The sequence below is a fragment of the Gavia stellata genome, chromosome 3 (genome assembly GCF_030936135.1).
Source record: "Gavia stellata isolate bGavSte3 chromosome 3, bGavSte3.hap2, whole genome shotgun sequence".
NCBI classification, from domain to species: domain Eukaryota; kingdom Metazoa; phylum Chordata; class Aves; order Gaviiformes; family Gaviidae; genus Gavia; species Gavia stellata.
This window is the reverse complement of record NC_082596.1, coordinates 72,863,096-72,879,098: the sequence shown is the minus strand read 5'-3', so window position 1 is coordinate 72,879,098 and position 16,003 is coordinate 72,863,096. Positions and strand designations below refer to the sequence as shown.

Sequence of the window (16,003 nt, the reverse complement as noted above, 5' to 3'; positions counted from 1 at the left end):
CTGATCCCATGCCCAGTTTTTCACAAAAAGGGCAAGCCTACTCTCCTCATCCGACACCAGGAGCTGGGGGTGCTCCCATGAACGGGCCGTGGGGTGGCTGGGGGAGGGCAATGGTTGATCTTTTATTTCCCTCATACCCTGGTGTCTCCTCCGGCAGGTTGGGTTACAGCCAGCCCTGGCACTGGGTTTGCTGTAGGGTTGCCCCTTAGGGCAAGTTGCACTTGGGCATGGGGATCCCAGTGTCAGCCAGCCCCAGTCTTCACTGCGGTTGGTGAGAGCATGGCCATTGCCTTTCACAATGGCTGGGGTTTGTCCTCACGCTTCTCAGTTGCAGCCAAGTTACACAAGAGTCTGCTGATTTTTTTAGCGCACAGCTTCACATTCCCCTACACCCCAGAACACTATTTCTTTAGCAAAGACATGTATTAAGGGGAATTAATTAACTAGGTTTGCTGGCTAGCTAATAAATTTTCTTGGTATAAATTGAGTACTGATGGAAGAATGTTGATCTGTTGCTCCCCCTGCTTTCCCTGCACAGAGATTAAAAATAGATGAATACCCAGTTGGAGAAATTGAGATGGGATCATATTCCTTCTGAATAGAGAGTTTTGGCAACCTCAGAAAATGGGGTGAACATTACTGGGATTTCATTTCATAAATGCACTGGGAAAGTTAATGTCAAAAACGTCCTGATTTAGAGATTTTCCAACAAAAGAAAACTGAAAAGTTCCATTCTGAAGCAACTTTTCATTTAGGCATTTAAAGAATGGCAGAATCAAGGGCAAAAAACTGACTGAAATGTTTTAATTGTGTTAAACCAAAAAATATTGACAATGAACAGGCTTTGTTTGTTGGTTTGTTTTTTTTTTTTTAATTGTCCTTCATGGAGCAGTTTAATAACTTGAGGTCTCTCAGCCCTGTGTGAAATGGAAGATTTCTCCCCAGTAGTGCTTTTCGCTACCTTTTGAGCCCCAGCGGAAAGACCAGCAACATGCTATGTTTGGTGTTTCTCTACCTTGATGCTGCCAGTGTTTTTCCAGCTCTGGTATTCAGCAAAGCATGCCCCAGCTAATGACCCAACAGATAATTGGCACCCTACAATGCTGGTCTGTAACTTTAAGCTGGAGAAAACCCTCTGGGCTTTTTGAAGAAATTCTCTGCTTTTTCCTTAAGATGTATTTTTTTTATGACAGTGGATCCACTTCATTAGCAACCGAATGTTTCCTTTAATTGGCATACTGCCAATTAAATGACTGATTTGATCTACAAATTGCTCAGACTCTGTGATTTATTTTTCATCTCATTTATTGCAGGCATGAATACAGGAACAGGTAAACAGCTGAGCCGTAAAAGTTTCTCTCTAGGCATGTTTTCAACAAAATGCCATCATACACCGTCTGATGATACATGCTGCTACTCAGATGAATCAAAATGGTGTGAGCAATTTTACTTTAAAGCTGCTACCCACCAGTCAAAGCTGCAGCTGCCAAAGAAGCCTTCTCCTCCACTTACTCTCTCCCTTCCCTCCTTCTCTATGTCATCTACAGGTTCTTTTACGGCACTTAACTTTACAAAACACAGTTGTGAGGCTGATCTTACATGCAATTACAGATCAGCCTCAGTATATTTATTGCAAACTCCTTGAACATCAGGACATTAAAAGAAAGAAAATAGAAAAAACCAAAGAAACAATATTCCATTGCATAATTATGAGTAGGTTTTTGTAGCCAATGAACCAGAAAAGTATTCAGGGGGAAAAAAAAAAAAAGGAAAGAAAACCAAAGTATATTTGTAAACAATTCAAAGAAAACATGATGCTGCCTCCGATGAAACATTTCACTGCATTGCCAGCTCTGTTTCAAATGGGCACGTAGGCATCCTGTTGCAAGAGAGTTGTGAAGCCACGAACTGAAACTTTGGAGGAGTTAATTTTCAAACATTGCATTTTCAGGGCCTAACTATGTTTTAAACTTGAAAAATCTGCACACACTATGGGATCTGATAGAGATGTGGGATCTCAAACAACGTTTCTAATGAAAACCCGGTTATTCCTTTTAAAACAAAGTAGTGGAAACAGCTGAACCACACAAAGACAAAGCACAATTGGTTGGCTTCCATAAGAGACTGCAATATGAGAAAATATTTAACTCCTTGCATAGCTATTCCAATGGTCAATAAATTTTGCTGGAATCACCCAACCGTGACAACATTGCATTCTGCCACTTAGAGACTTCACGCTGGAAAGCTGGGATCTGCTGACTGGGTCAGAGCATCGCTTGGGGCACTGTTAAAAGCCAGGGCCACCCCTGGTAGGCTTTGCCAGCGTGGCTATAGCAGGAGGTTTCACCAACCAGCTACTCCCAGACTGGGCACAACTATAACGATGCCTCTGTGCTTATGCCACTTACGTTACTCCAGCTCTCTGTTCTCCCCATAAGGGGTAAAAGCTGTTCTGACAACAGGATGTTTCTGGTAGTATATTTACACCTAACGCGCAAGGCTTTTGCTGGCAGAGCTATGTTGATCACAAATCATACCTCAAAGCACCGCTGGATGATGTAGCCATGTCGGCAAGGGTTTGCAATGTAGACCTAACCAGAGGGACAGAGCGCAGGATTCACCTCACTTAACTTTAAGCAATATAAAGGTAGGCATTTAAAACAGAGGCACCTCCAGAAGGCAGTTCTTTTGATCTCTCGTCAGGTGAGAGTTGAGCATATTAACATTAAGTGAGATGAACCCTTTCCCAGGAGAGCTGAAGAGATGAATTCCTTTCAGCCACCCTTTTCTGTCACCAGCTCTGGAAACCATGCTTCAGAAGGCTACTGTTAAATGCGTTATCTTTACATGTGTCAATGTACATGATAATGATAGCCTGTGCTGAGCTTCATGCTGCCATAACTACATATGCAAGCTCATTAAAGCTAGCTCAGATACTTCTGCACTATTATATAGACGTACCCTCAGGCAGAGTATCCTTTAACACCTGTAAAGTTAAAGGCTAGGGGCAAATCTAGACTATCTGCCCCTCAGCATATATTCCTGTTGACATTGTCTTGTTTACAGAAGTTTATATTAACAGGTGTCCTAACACTGTAATTCCCAACCAGAGATGAGGCAGGAGTGTTTATTCAGAGGATGTGAAAACTGAGATGCTTAAGCGTGGCTGAAGAAGGTACCTAGTAAGAAAGAACAAGGTGATGACATTCCGCAGTTAAAAATTTAGTTTGGTATCCGTAAAATAGTTTTAATAAAGCCCCATTAGACTGCAGAATAAGGGACGGTGGCAGCCAGTGGATAAGACACTAAAACAAGACAAGGCAATGTACTTGGGGTTGTTCTGTGGAAAACATCCCACAGGAACTGAGTGGCCATGCAAGCCTTTCCCTGTTGTCCTGGTGGGAACCAAGGAGGGAGGAGTCCCTGCTCTTTCGCAGCTATGCCAGAGCATGCTTCAGCTGTAAACACCTGGCCACTGTAAAGTAACCTTGGTTCACGTTTCTTGTTTTCCAGTTCTGAATATTTCAGCTGAAGAATATTTATACATTGGGAGCAAAACATTGCATTTAAAATAATAAACTAATAGCTTGCTTACGAGCCAGAACATCTGATGGGCTGGTCTGAGTCAGGCATTCAGTTTTGCTGAAGGCTTTTGCTTATGTGACCAGACTGCCCTAATGTGGCTAATGGGATCTGTTTGCCCCGAAACCTGAAGGCACAGCAGGGTTCCCAAAGTCCACTCCATGTCAATCAGTACAACTGAAGTGTACGTTCAGATCTGTTTTTTCTGTTTTTCCTTGGTAATGACTTTGTGAAACTGCTGCCAGTTCACACACAACTGGGGGTTGCCTAATAGCGGGCAGCAGACCAGATTCAGCTTGAGTCAGTGCTGTGCCGTTCTCAACCTTACTTTGCTTTCCTCTCCCAGAACAGCACCTCTAATTACGATTTTCTTTTATTTGTTCTTCATGATGCTCACTTTTACTTGGGTGTAGACAAAATGTGCTGCCGCTTCTGCCTCCCCCACAACCTTCTGGGAAGTGGTGAGAAAAGAGTAACAGGACATGGAAGATGCAGCCTTTTTTGTCTGTTGCATTTTCCCCTCCTTTCTGATTTCTTGGGATTTCATGTTCCTAATCCATTTTTGATAACCTTGGATTGATGGAGTGGTACATTAAAACATAAGAAACAGAAGTGTCCTGGCACTGTAACTAGAAGGTGCACAGTGTACATGTCGTATCTGATTACCCACTAAAGTCACCTGAGTGGTCTGAAATCTGCAATTCAGGGGTGTTTCTATGGCTCCTTGTACCCGTTGCTCATGTTGAGCTTCTTCATTATATTTTGTACTGTGAGTTTCTAACTAACAGGTGTGCTATTTATTTTGCCCCATTTTATGGCAACCAGAAAGGTTTGGGTTTCGTGGATTTAACTGGGGAGCCTAATGCTAATCTCTTGTCCCTGTAAATATAAAATAGACAAGTCATTTTATACCTCCACATTGCAATCCACAGACCTACAATGCTCTCAAGACTTCTTGTTTCAGAAAAAGAGCACAAGCTAACCCTGAAGGAAACCCAGTCTCACAGCAATCGCTTCCCAGCCTCCACACAAACAAACTGCTTAAGCTGAGATAAAGCCATCACAATCAGTATCAAATTTAGGGCAATCTTTTATCTTAATACAAACAAGAGAACATAGTGTACAGAGTAACAGAAAAATATACATCTTCAGCCATACAAAACTCACAAAAGCTTTCCTGTTGGAAGAGTACCTTGTAGCTGACCATCAGTTGTTGGTAGCTTTCTAGATGACTCTGCACTACTGAACAGGGGGAAATGGAGAATCTCTTTCTTCTTTTTTTTCCTAGGAAATAGTTGGTAGCATTACCTGTATACCATAAACACCCTCCCTGGGGCTGTGGTTCTGCTAGCACTGACCACCCACCACACCTGATGCCTGAGATAGCTCCACTGAACATAGAGGCTGCTTGCGTGCCAGAGGTGAACAGGATGTATAGCCAGGCATACCCTCCACAGGTTTGCCAGTACACACGTGCTGATTAGTAGAGTGAAAAAATGGGTATAGACACAGCTATGCCATAAACTATCATTGTTATTGTTCTTTAAAGTGGTCAATCAATCCATGTCTGTCAGGAAGGTGGTTTATCTACCCAGGAAGGAACAAATGCTCCCTGCGTGAGCTACGTCCACACCGCTGAGGCTCTGCAACCTTCAATGCTGGGGCAGAAGCTGTCCGAGTGTGGGCAAGCCCTAATACCTAGGCAACCTGGAGAAGGTAAAACTTCTCACTTATGTTAAAAAAAGTCAGTATCAAGCTAGAAAGTCAGTAGCAAATTACTTTAAACAATGGATTTTTTTCATTAATGGAGATACAGTAAGATTTAGTTGAAGGTTTAGGTCAAGATGACGAACTATAGGGAGTGTTGGGTGCGTATACCTGTATGGTGGGGTGTTCTTTCCCCCTTGCAGCAATCTGTATCTCTGAGTGAAGGTTAAGGTTAGGAATTTAATAAGACAGCCGTTTATTTTTCTGTGGAGACTAACAGTCCTGGGGTTAGGCTGTAATAATAATTTTTCTGCTTTAAAAATGGTTCTTTAACAAATAGCAGTAGCTCATTGCAATTTTCAGTTGTACAAAATGACATATTTTCTATGTTACTATCAAAATATTCTGCATAACATTAATTTCTGTGCACTTATTAACATATGTACAGAACAGTGTTTCCCAATAGAAATCATTATGCTCCTTGCTGATCCTTTTTGCCCTAGATTTACCAAAACCAAACCTGAAATTAATTGTGTTAATAGTATAAAATCTCAGGAGAGATAAACAATTGAAGGTTTATTTCCCAGCAGCAAATGAATAAAGGAACTCCTTTAAGTTACAGTCGAGCCGAGACTTAATTTTAACCAACCGTGGTGAATCCAGGCGAGCCAGGAATATCACACATTTTCCCGATGCATTATGTTGAGTACACAGAAGCAGAGGAATGTAAACAGACAGAAGGCACATGAAAGGCCCCAATCCATTCTCCATCTGACGGAAGTGCAAATTTCATAATTCTGTCATCAAGAGTCTTTTCATCATTTTCTCTCTCTCAAGTTCACGCCTCAGAGTCTCAGCACTGTGTAATTAATGCACAAACAGCCAATTATGGGAACAACAATAAGTCTCAGATTTCAATTTAAAATAATTAGCATTTTCAAAATACCAAAGGAGGGGAAAAAAGGTCAGACTCGATTAAGTAAAAAGGCTGATAACTGATGGCTGATTCAAAAACAAGTACCACTTGGTATTTCTGAAGAGCAGAGGCAAGAAAAAGGACATAAAAAACCCCACATAGGAAAACAGTTTAGGATTTAATCTTAGCCCCGGTAAAGGCTACTGATTTCAAAGGAAGCTGGACTAGTACTCTAAAAATGAAACAGCTACAGTAAATGCCATCACACAAAACTGGTGTTATAGCCTTCTGCTCCTTGTCATGGTCTGATATTGAGGCCATCTATATACACTGGATTTACTATAGTCCTGCACACATCAGGGTGTGGGAAGTAGAGCCTGAAGTCCTTGCTCTCAGACACCAAATCACTCCTGAGCCCGCAGGCTCTGCAACACTGGGAATGCCCTGAGTTAGCCATTCCATTTCTTAATAAATAGTATGGGGAAAGAAAATCTGTTTACGCTGCTGTACTGAGAGTTAAGTATCTAATGCATGTAAAACAGTTTGGAGACATAAACTGCAATGCAGAAACTTTGCAACCCATCCATGGACAAGCAGGGGTGGAATCACCCACTTGTGCTTGAAGTTCAGAATACAGAAGCTGAGTTCAGAGCTACAGCTTCAGAATTACATTTTCACTGGAATGATAAATTTTTTTATGAGTTAGCAATGTTGAACAAGTGTGCAGGTGCAATTAAACCAACACCTGCAAAAAATAATTAACAAATTAAAATGGGAATTGACTGGGAATCCAAAAGTAAAAAAGGCTCATGTATTATGATGCCAAAGAGATACTTCTCTCTTCAACATAAGCCTAGGACTGTTTGTGCTCCAGAAGTATTGAGTATTTCCACTCCTACATTTATATTCAGTAAATTATCAGCTTGGGAAATTCAGCTTTGATTAAATTCTAGAATAAAAATCTAGCATGCAAAACCATTAGAATGGAAGAATTGAAAACTGAAAGCAGGTTGCCAGTGGAAAGGTGGGATGGCTTGTTGTTTCTCTGAGAAACTACAGGAAAGGAAAAAGAAAGAAAACCAGTGCCTGTTTTTCATTAAGAAGAGCAGACATTTCTCAACCTCAGCTTTCCCCCACGGACATTTAATTTCAAAAAACAAATTGCAACAGCAATTACTAAAAGAAAACCTTTGTGGTTCAGACAAAATGACTTGCCTGAGGAAAATCTGCACAACCCCTTCTCTCCAGGCCATTGGCCACAGAAATGGTACACTGCTGGCTGCAGCAGTTAATTAAGGCAGGTTTTTTTTCTCAGAGCAGATATAAGTTATAGATATTTCTCTACATAACCCACCTATTCTGAAGTAGGTGTCAAGCAGCAAGGGGAAATCTTTTGGTATCAGGGATATGGCACTTCATGGTGATTATGATAGAAAAAGAGAATTCAAGCTGATTCCTTTAATGCAGAGAGCATCATAGTATTTCTGTGAAAGAACTGCACAGTACCTGTCTGCCAGTGAAATTGGTTTATGCGACGTATATATTGTCTGGACTGTTGGAGTTGGTATAGTCTCTGCCAAAGATCTCAGTACAGGCGATGATGTTACCGGCGTTATCTTAGGAGATGACTGCACCGCACAGCATTGTAATTTGCTGTCTGTAAATTCTGCCTACAAAAAAATGCATACAGACACAGAAAGAAAAAAGTGTAGATTAGCTTCTACTGCTCCTGCTACCTTTCATTAATTGCCAAACACTCAGTAACAACAACTAATAACAAAAACAAAGGGGAGGCTGTAGCTATACCTGCTCAGTGCAACCTCCGTAGATGCTGAACAGCCACCTCTTTTGGCGGCTTTTTCAGAGCTGTGCCTGAGGGACAAGCCTGATGGCAACACACGCTATGTGAGATGAAATTCCACGTATGGTACTGGCAGCATTCGGATAAAAGACAAGATCAGTTTGGAGAATGCCACTTATCATTATTGCATTTTCCCTAAAAATAATGCAGAACACTGCCCACGTGAGATTCCTGGACTATTCTTCAGAAATCCTGTACAATTTGCTGGTGGGTCCTCTGACTACTCTGTGTTTTCTAACAGCCAGGAGTCCAGGCCTGTAGGAGTCCAGGTTTCAGTCTCCATCCCTTTCCCATGTTTGCTAACTGGAACATGCCTCAAGAGAAATATTCTGCAGTATCTAGTGACAGGCAACATTAAAGCAATATTGGAAGTGCTGGTTTAAAACAAACAGCAAGCAACCATCTCCTGTCTGTCAGGTGAGGCATATTAGTGCTGCAGTATTACAGCAAAGACTGGGCCACCCTATACAACTGGAAGGGGAGGATCCCTAAAACTAAACCAGCCCTGTCTTGCTTCTTGGCATGGACTATTTCTCATGCCAAACCACAGTGGCTAGTGCCTGTGGTGCGTGTATGACCCTGACCTGGGAAAAGCCCAGAGCAACTGCAGTTTTTCAGTGCATCAGGACCATTAGGATATGCTCCTACTGGTATCAGCTGCATTTCTTTCTTGACAACTTTTTCTTCTGAACTTGGTTCAGACTTTGAAGCAAGGAGGAAGAAAAGTCACCATCATAAGGGAGCATATGATATTTATCCAGCTATTCGAATAGCAACTTTTTTTCTTCTCTAAATTATTTTTCAAATTCTGCAAGCCACATAGGATTAATGTTAAACACAAACTAATCAGTTTAATCAGTGGGACAATTATTTGAGCCCAGGAAAGAATGGCTGCATTAGGTTTGCTTGCTTATTATCATTTTTTAACATGTCCCCGTTCATGTTTCAGCTAAAAGCATCTGGTACGCTCCAAAACAACCTTTGAAGCAGAAGGAATTCCATTAATTCCAGAAAATTAGTAAACTGAAAAATGTAAAGCCAACTAAAGAAACTCTCCCTCCAACCTTGGTCAATTATGTGTGTAAATACAGACTAATACAACCTCTTCAAACTTCTCTGTCATTCAGCTTTTAAAACTCAACCTTACAGGCTACAAGGATATCAAATTTGTTGTTCGTCATACAGGATCCCCATCCTCTGAGGACTGCCAGATCTTACTTCACAGCATGAGAAGGAGGCACCACTCTGTGAAGCTAATGTAAATTCTCCCAGCCTTACTGAAATCAGCAGAACAATGACAAATTACACTTGATGAAGATTTGCCCTGAGTCCTAAAATGTGTTTGCTCTGGATAATGGTTTTACAGTATATATCCAAAGCATCTTTTTATATATATCTGCTTGCACTGTATGTTTAAACCAAATATTTAACTGGTCTAAACAGCTGTAATTTCATTAACTTAAGTCTACATGTGACTCATACCAACCTGAGAATATGGTCGTTCAGCCTGTCATTTCTCTATGGAAATCTCTGAAATTCAGAGGGGTTCCTGGCATGAACCTTATTTTTAAACATTCCAGGCAACCAGGTTCTCAAATATACACCACCAAATTAGAAGCCCTACACAAAAGGTAAAGCCTTCTAAATCTACCGTTCATAACTTTTTTCCCCCTCAATAACATTTCAATGTTTTGTTCCAAGCAAAAAAAAAAAAAAAAAAAAAAGTGAAGGGGAAGCACGCAAAAGAAGAAGAAAAAAACCCAAACAAACAAGGAAAAAGAGTAAAAAATGTTACATCTGGGACTGCGTGTGACAGGAGACCGTTCAGAGTTAGCTGTGCCTGCAAGTCCTAGCACTGATCTAGACCCTTCCCTTACAGCTCCCACTTGCGGTGTAGCTATCCTCAAGCCCTTGCTTGCTCAAGCCCGTGTGTCAGGATGAATTAAAACACTGCGGGGGAGAACCACATCTCTTTGGTCTGGGACAGAGGACCATGAAACACAGAACCAAAGTGTAATTAACCTTCCTAATTGTTTTCCCATCTTTATGCAGCTCTCTGAGTAGTTGCTGGTTTACCACAGATATTTGTATGTAATTTGATTAAAGGTATGTATGATGGATCACACACTATTAGATTTTTATTGTAATGGTGTTTTAAATATTTGTGATCTGGATTCTGCACTCCACCCTGCTCAGGGAAATGCGACTCTATGGGAAGAGGAGGGAATTTCAGAAAGATTAGTTTGAACTTCTTCTTTCCTGACAGAGCATAACAAAAATCTCGAAATTTGAATTTGCCATGAAACAGCCATTTTCTGCAAGACGGGAATTTCTGTGGGAAAGTATATCAGGGTAGCTTCTGTTTATATTTTAAAGTTCTATCACCCCAATGATGAAAAAATATTTTAGATAGCCCTCCTAAATTTTGCTTTCATCGTAACTGCCATAGGCGGAAAAATAATTTCCTGACAATCATAACTAATTAGTGGGAAAGCTATTCTGGGCATATCTTTTTGCTTATATAAAGTAATACTATGATGGACACAAACACTGTATCTTTAGTTTAGCTTTTACCACAATTGTACTATCTGGACTTGGCTGACCTAGCGAAAAGTTGCGGTGACATGTTCCCGTGTATTTTTGGATACCTTTAATTAGAGCTCAACAGTGGCACTGACACAGCTTGGGAAGCCTAATGAACTTTAGCTTTAAAATACCTATTTGGAGAAAAACAACATGTACATCAAATCTCATTATCATGTTTATTGTGAAAGAAAAGTAAAAATCATTAAATCTTTAAATCAGTAAGTGCAGACAGTTACTGCACATGGCCCAACAGTGATTGAAGTTACTTATCTCTGATTATATGCCAGATACAGATTGATGCTACCAGTAAAAGTTAAGCTTAAAGTCTGAGATTGTTCATTTTGTGAATGTAATTTAAAAACTATAAGTCAGTTACTGTAGTTTATAATTATAATCAGAGAGTGTTTCTTACAGATCAGAATCACTTCTCACCCTGGAAAGGACAGAAAGGGTTATAATCAGTCCCACATTGACATATTCAGTTATATCAAGTCCTCCAAAAATCCTTTAAAATGCTCTGAATTGCCTGAGTAGATAATTTTTTCATACTTATTACATAATGCCTCTACCCTTAAAGTAGGAGTTAGATTGGGCTTATTTTTTAAATTGTCAAATAACTGTTTCCTGTTTGTATGTAGTTTGCCCTACCAGAAACTCTAAATCCCAACTTCTGTGAAAGTTTAACAAGAACTAAGTTCAATATTTGATTCAAGTAAACATGGGAGTTTATACAAGGATACCATTGTAGTCATTAACACACTAACTATAATTCTTCCTTAAAATTCAGACATAAATTCAATGAAAATCAGGCCCCTTCTTGTGATGGCACAGCAGGCAGTTTCAGGCAGGAGGCCATGCAATTGCTAGACAGAGGACTAAGTCTTCCCACCCCCTTATTGCTCCTTGGAAAGATGCTATGGAGCTTCACAAGTGTCCTCTACAGTCCTGAACTGAACAACATTTTGGAACTGACTGCATTAGTGGTGAGCCTTGACCTTTAACTCTTAGTCCTCTGTCTAGTAAGCAGCAATGTCTGAATGCAGCCAAGTTAATTATTTGTATAATGGGAATATTTGACTGATTTGCACTCTAATTTCTACTTGGAATTTATCTTTTTTTTTTTTTTTTTTTTTTGAGGACTGCTTAGCGCATAAGTTTCTGACACTGTTAAAACCTCAGCTGGAATTGTGTTAAATACACAGTTTTTTAGTTGCACGTTCTACTTACAGAAAACTGTGGTACTGTTGTAAAAGGATCGAAAAAAGGATTAGATGTATCAGCAGGGAATGTCTTTATCTTTAAAAAAGATAAAGAAAAAGATGTTACTTTCAGAGCATAAAAATGCAAAAGAAAAAAAAAAGCAGCAAAGCATTGCAACTACAGTGACACATCCAACAAATTAGAGCAGTTCAGCAGCGCTTGAACCAGACCAAAAAAGACCTCTCCAAAAATACATACAGAAACCTGATGATGAATAGTCAAAGCACAAATATGAAAACTTGATAGTTTAATTTTACCATATAATTAAATCTGTAGTGCAAATATGGAGCTGATTGCACACAATGCATCTTCCAATTCTGTCAACAGCCATTGGATCATTACCTGCTTCCGTCAGCCAGCACAACATTTTAAAATATAATATGTAATATTATAATATGTAATATGAAGTGTAGGAGCAAATTCTGCAGTGCAGGAACTTCGGCTAAAGAATTTGGGCTTTACATATTTTAGACTTCCAAATACTCAGTTACACAGTTGCTGCCAAAGACAAACAATTACATAAGGTGGGATCGAAAGAAAACCATATATAAAAAAAGCACCAGGGACAACTGTTTGTTTCAGGCAGCTACGAGGTCCTGTGTCAAGAAGAGGGCTGTGGATAAAGGATGACCTTAGGGGGGTTTTTTGAAAGGTGCCTGGAGATGGATAGGTGAGAGACCAACATGTCCATGTGCCAAGAAGCCTGAGAGGTCCCAGGGCTCGGTCCATGAGTGTACGGTCACCGGTGTGACCAGGCCCTGCTGGAAGTCACTTCTGCCCTTAAAATAATTTCAAACATTAACTGAAATTAAAGAAATATTAAAAGCAGCAACAATCTCTGTCCCACTTCATTGTGAATGCTGTTTCCCATGATTTTCCTTTCTAGAATGCAGACTTATTCATCCATTCAGAGAGGACAAAATACCAAATAAAGGTATCAATTTTGAACTGCACGTCATGCTTTCTATTTGGAAAAATGCATTTTTTCACTGTAAAGGTGTGTTTTTCACTTTATTATAGAAACTGCTGTGCATTTGTTTGTTATGCATGTCTTCAAGCATAATTCACTAACTATAGCTATGTAACTGTTGTTTAATAATGAGGAAAGCTACCCCAAGGGCCCTGAGCCCTTGTAGGCCAAAGCAAAACCTGAAATTATAATGTCAAATATAATTAAGTAAATGTATAGCGTTTGTTTTGTAAGTAAAATAACAGAAACATACTGGCTTATAAGGATGCCAAGAGAAATTAACAGCCATCTGTGTGCCCACTTCTCCAAACATGTGGAATTAAGCTTGGCATTAATTGTCAGGCTTCTTACACATGAGGATCATGGATAGCAAAGGTACAGTTAAGCATGTAAATACCTTTTTAACAGAACAGAGATGTTTATAAGTCAATTACACAGGCACAAATGAATAAAAAACTGTGCAAGGGAGAAATTCTTTTTAATCACAGTTTTCTATGCAAACATATTAAAGAAAATCTCACACTCCTTTTATAGTCCTACATTCATGTCTATTAGCAAAGTGTATGTATGCTACATTGCGTCAATCTAACCCACTCGTTAGCTCAAAGCAATAGCTCCTTGCAAGTTTGTTATGTTACGTCATACCCAGAGCCAGGTCTGTCAATGCAAAACATGGGCAGCTGTAGCATGTCTCTCTCTTCTGAGATACAGCAAATACCCATGAGCCCAAGTTGTCATTCTCAGGTTATGAAGGGTGTACAATATGATGTTACAGTCCAAAATACAAATGCACTCCATAACAAACATAATCTTTGAGCCAAAGCCAAACAGGGATGGGAAGTTGGTTGCTCATATGCAGTATGAGTTTGATATGCTACAGCCAAAACCTCTCTAATTTTGCGGGTTGGTCTCATTAAGGAAACAAAGCACAGTTACTGAATATAGAAAAGCAATATAACGCCAAACAATATTCAAGAGCACACTGGCATTTGGGACCAGAGGTGCATAAGAGGAGTCAGCCCTGTGGATGTGCCTGAGGCCAGCCGACGTATCAAACATGGCAAAAAATGGTTAATATCTGGTTTAGTTATCAGCATGAGTTCCTCTCTCAGGGAGCTGTATCTTAGGAATAAGACAATCTCAACAAATGAAAGGCTTTCTAGACTCTAAACCCACCAATTTCCAGCATTTTAAAGAAACTGAAAACAAATTAAATAACAGAGGGAAAAATTATACTTGTGTTCAATGTAAGAGTGACAAACACAAATCATCCTGCTCAGCCCTTAGGATTTACTCTTTCTTTCTCTCATCTTTTTTCCTCCTGAGAAGAGACCACTGTTACTCAAATGGCACAAGACAGTTTATTGGTTTGGCCCGGGGCCTTGATATGAGCGCTGCTGCCAGTTCCCACAGGCAAAGCAGAGACAACATTGTTGTTGTCTCCTTCAGCACTGGCAAGAGGTTCTTATCTATTCGTGGCTTGGCTCTTTTGAGTAGGTGGTAGGTACAACACCCTCATTGACACAATGGCAGAAAAATTTTGTATATTTGAGAATGCTTTCCAGACTGAGGATATGCAGGATGGGGAGACAGCAGTGTGGAAAGCATCAGTTAAGCAACTGGTTTATGTGACACTGTATTTGGAAATTTGAAAGATCTTTTCACCCAGGAATATACTTTGGCCTGCCTGTCCTGCATGTCTGCCATGGCCAGCAGTGTGCTGACAACAGGAGCAGTTGCCAGCACCTGGAAGAAGGAAGAAAACCCTCTGATTCCCACCCCACCACACAAGGAAAGCAGTGTCATGTGTGACTCTCTTCCTGACCCTTGTCTTGGGGTTGAGTTTATTGCATGGAGTCAAAACTCTCAGAGTAGCTCAGAAAGCAAAACAACTTCCTGACCAGAACAGGAGGTGAAGACCTAAATGTTATGCGTTCCCCACACAGTGCATAGTCTCTTTCCCTGCCCTAGGATGAAGATGTACCGTACCTTTAAATGTCTCCTAACTCATGTGGCAGAAGCAGTCCCTAAACTTCTCCTGAGTGCTTTTTTCTCCCTGCTGCAGCAGCATCTGTTGAAAGATGCCACCTGGGGACTGAGGAAGGAAGAAGAGCAGAGCCATCTCCACCACCTATCGCAAACCTGCAGTTCTTCCAGCCTCTGGAGACCTTCAGCAGCATCCAGGCTTCACCTGGGATTGCAAACATGAGGGGAAAAGGGAGAGGGAAGAGGAGGTGGGCAGCTCTGTGTGCAGGACGGTCTCGTGAAGCTGAATTGTAGCTGCTCAGACTAGTAAATCACAGTACATGCTAGCACGTGGGTTGCCTATAGACAAGCTGCTGAGGTATTCTATCTACTTTGGTATAAGACAAAACAAGAGAAACAAAACAAGAGACAGCTTTGAAGTTTACAACTGAGCACAAAAATTCCTGTGGTGGCAGGTGGAGCAACAATTATGTCCACATTGCAGAGCTGCTCAGAGGAGCACGTTCTGGCACAGGCAGGCTCTTCCACAGGAGCACAAGGCACTAACTGGTGTCACAGGGGCTACAGAAATACCATGATCAACAAAAGGACAGATCTGTGCTCTTGATAACAGCATAGACAGACTTTTAAGTATAAAACTTGATTTCAAACACACTGCTCTCTCTGCAGGAGTGAAAACAGTCTTGCAGCCAAAGTCACAACCATAAAACAACCTTTAAAGCAGGTCCCATAAGTAACTGTCACATCACAGGGGCATGGCATGAAAGGGAAGTGAAGGCATTCTGCGTTCCAGAGGCATCCCGCATGCTGAGGGCTTGTTTCACAACCTCAAATGCCCCTTTCTTGAAAGGTCAGGGTGCATTACCACAGCAGAACTACTTTGGACAAATATCTCCTTGTCTAGAATATTTAGCTTGGCAAGTTAAGAATTTACTAAGCTTAAAAGAACAGTTGACTCTTAACAAAAAGAAAGAAAAAAAGAATACAATAATACAAAAAGGATCAGCACAGTCTCAGGAGAAGTCCAGTGGCTGAGTAGTCTTTAAGGAGAAAAATCTGAAAACCTGTCAATATAACAGTCACATTGATTTTGTGGGAAAATAAGTGAAATTTTATTCCTCTGTGGATAATTTTC

At 40.5% G+C, this 16,003-nt stretch overlaps 1 protein-coding gene across 1 annotated transcript in view; it reads right to left on the bottom strand.

The window, feature by feature from the left end:
* Positions 1-1,298: 1,298 nt before the first annotated feature.
* The window catches only part of EPB41L4B (erythrocyte membrane protein band 4.1 like 4B), a 185,055-nt gene continuing 170,350 nt past the window's right edge, over positions 1,299-16,003 (bottom strand). Inside the window, exons 23-25 of the mRNA XM_059836006.1 lie at positions 11,880-11,948; positions 7,712-7,875; positions 1,299-6,148 (exon numbers count right to left, since the gene is read on the bottom strand). Coding sequence (XP_059691989.1) covers positions 6,079-6,148; positions 7,712-7,875; positions 11,880-11,948 — 303 coding nt within the window. The 3' untranslated portion in view covers positions 1,299-6,078. The remainder of the gene's footprint in view (positions 6,149-7,711; positions 7,876-11,879; positions 11,949-16,003) is intronic.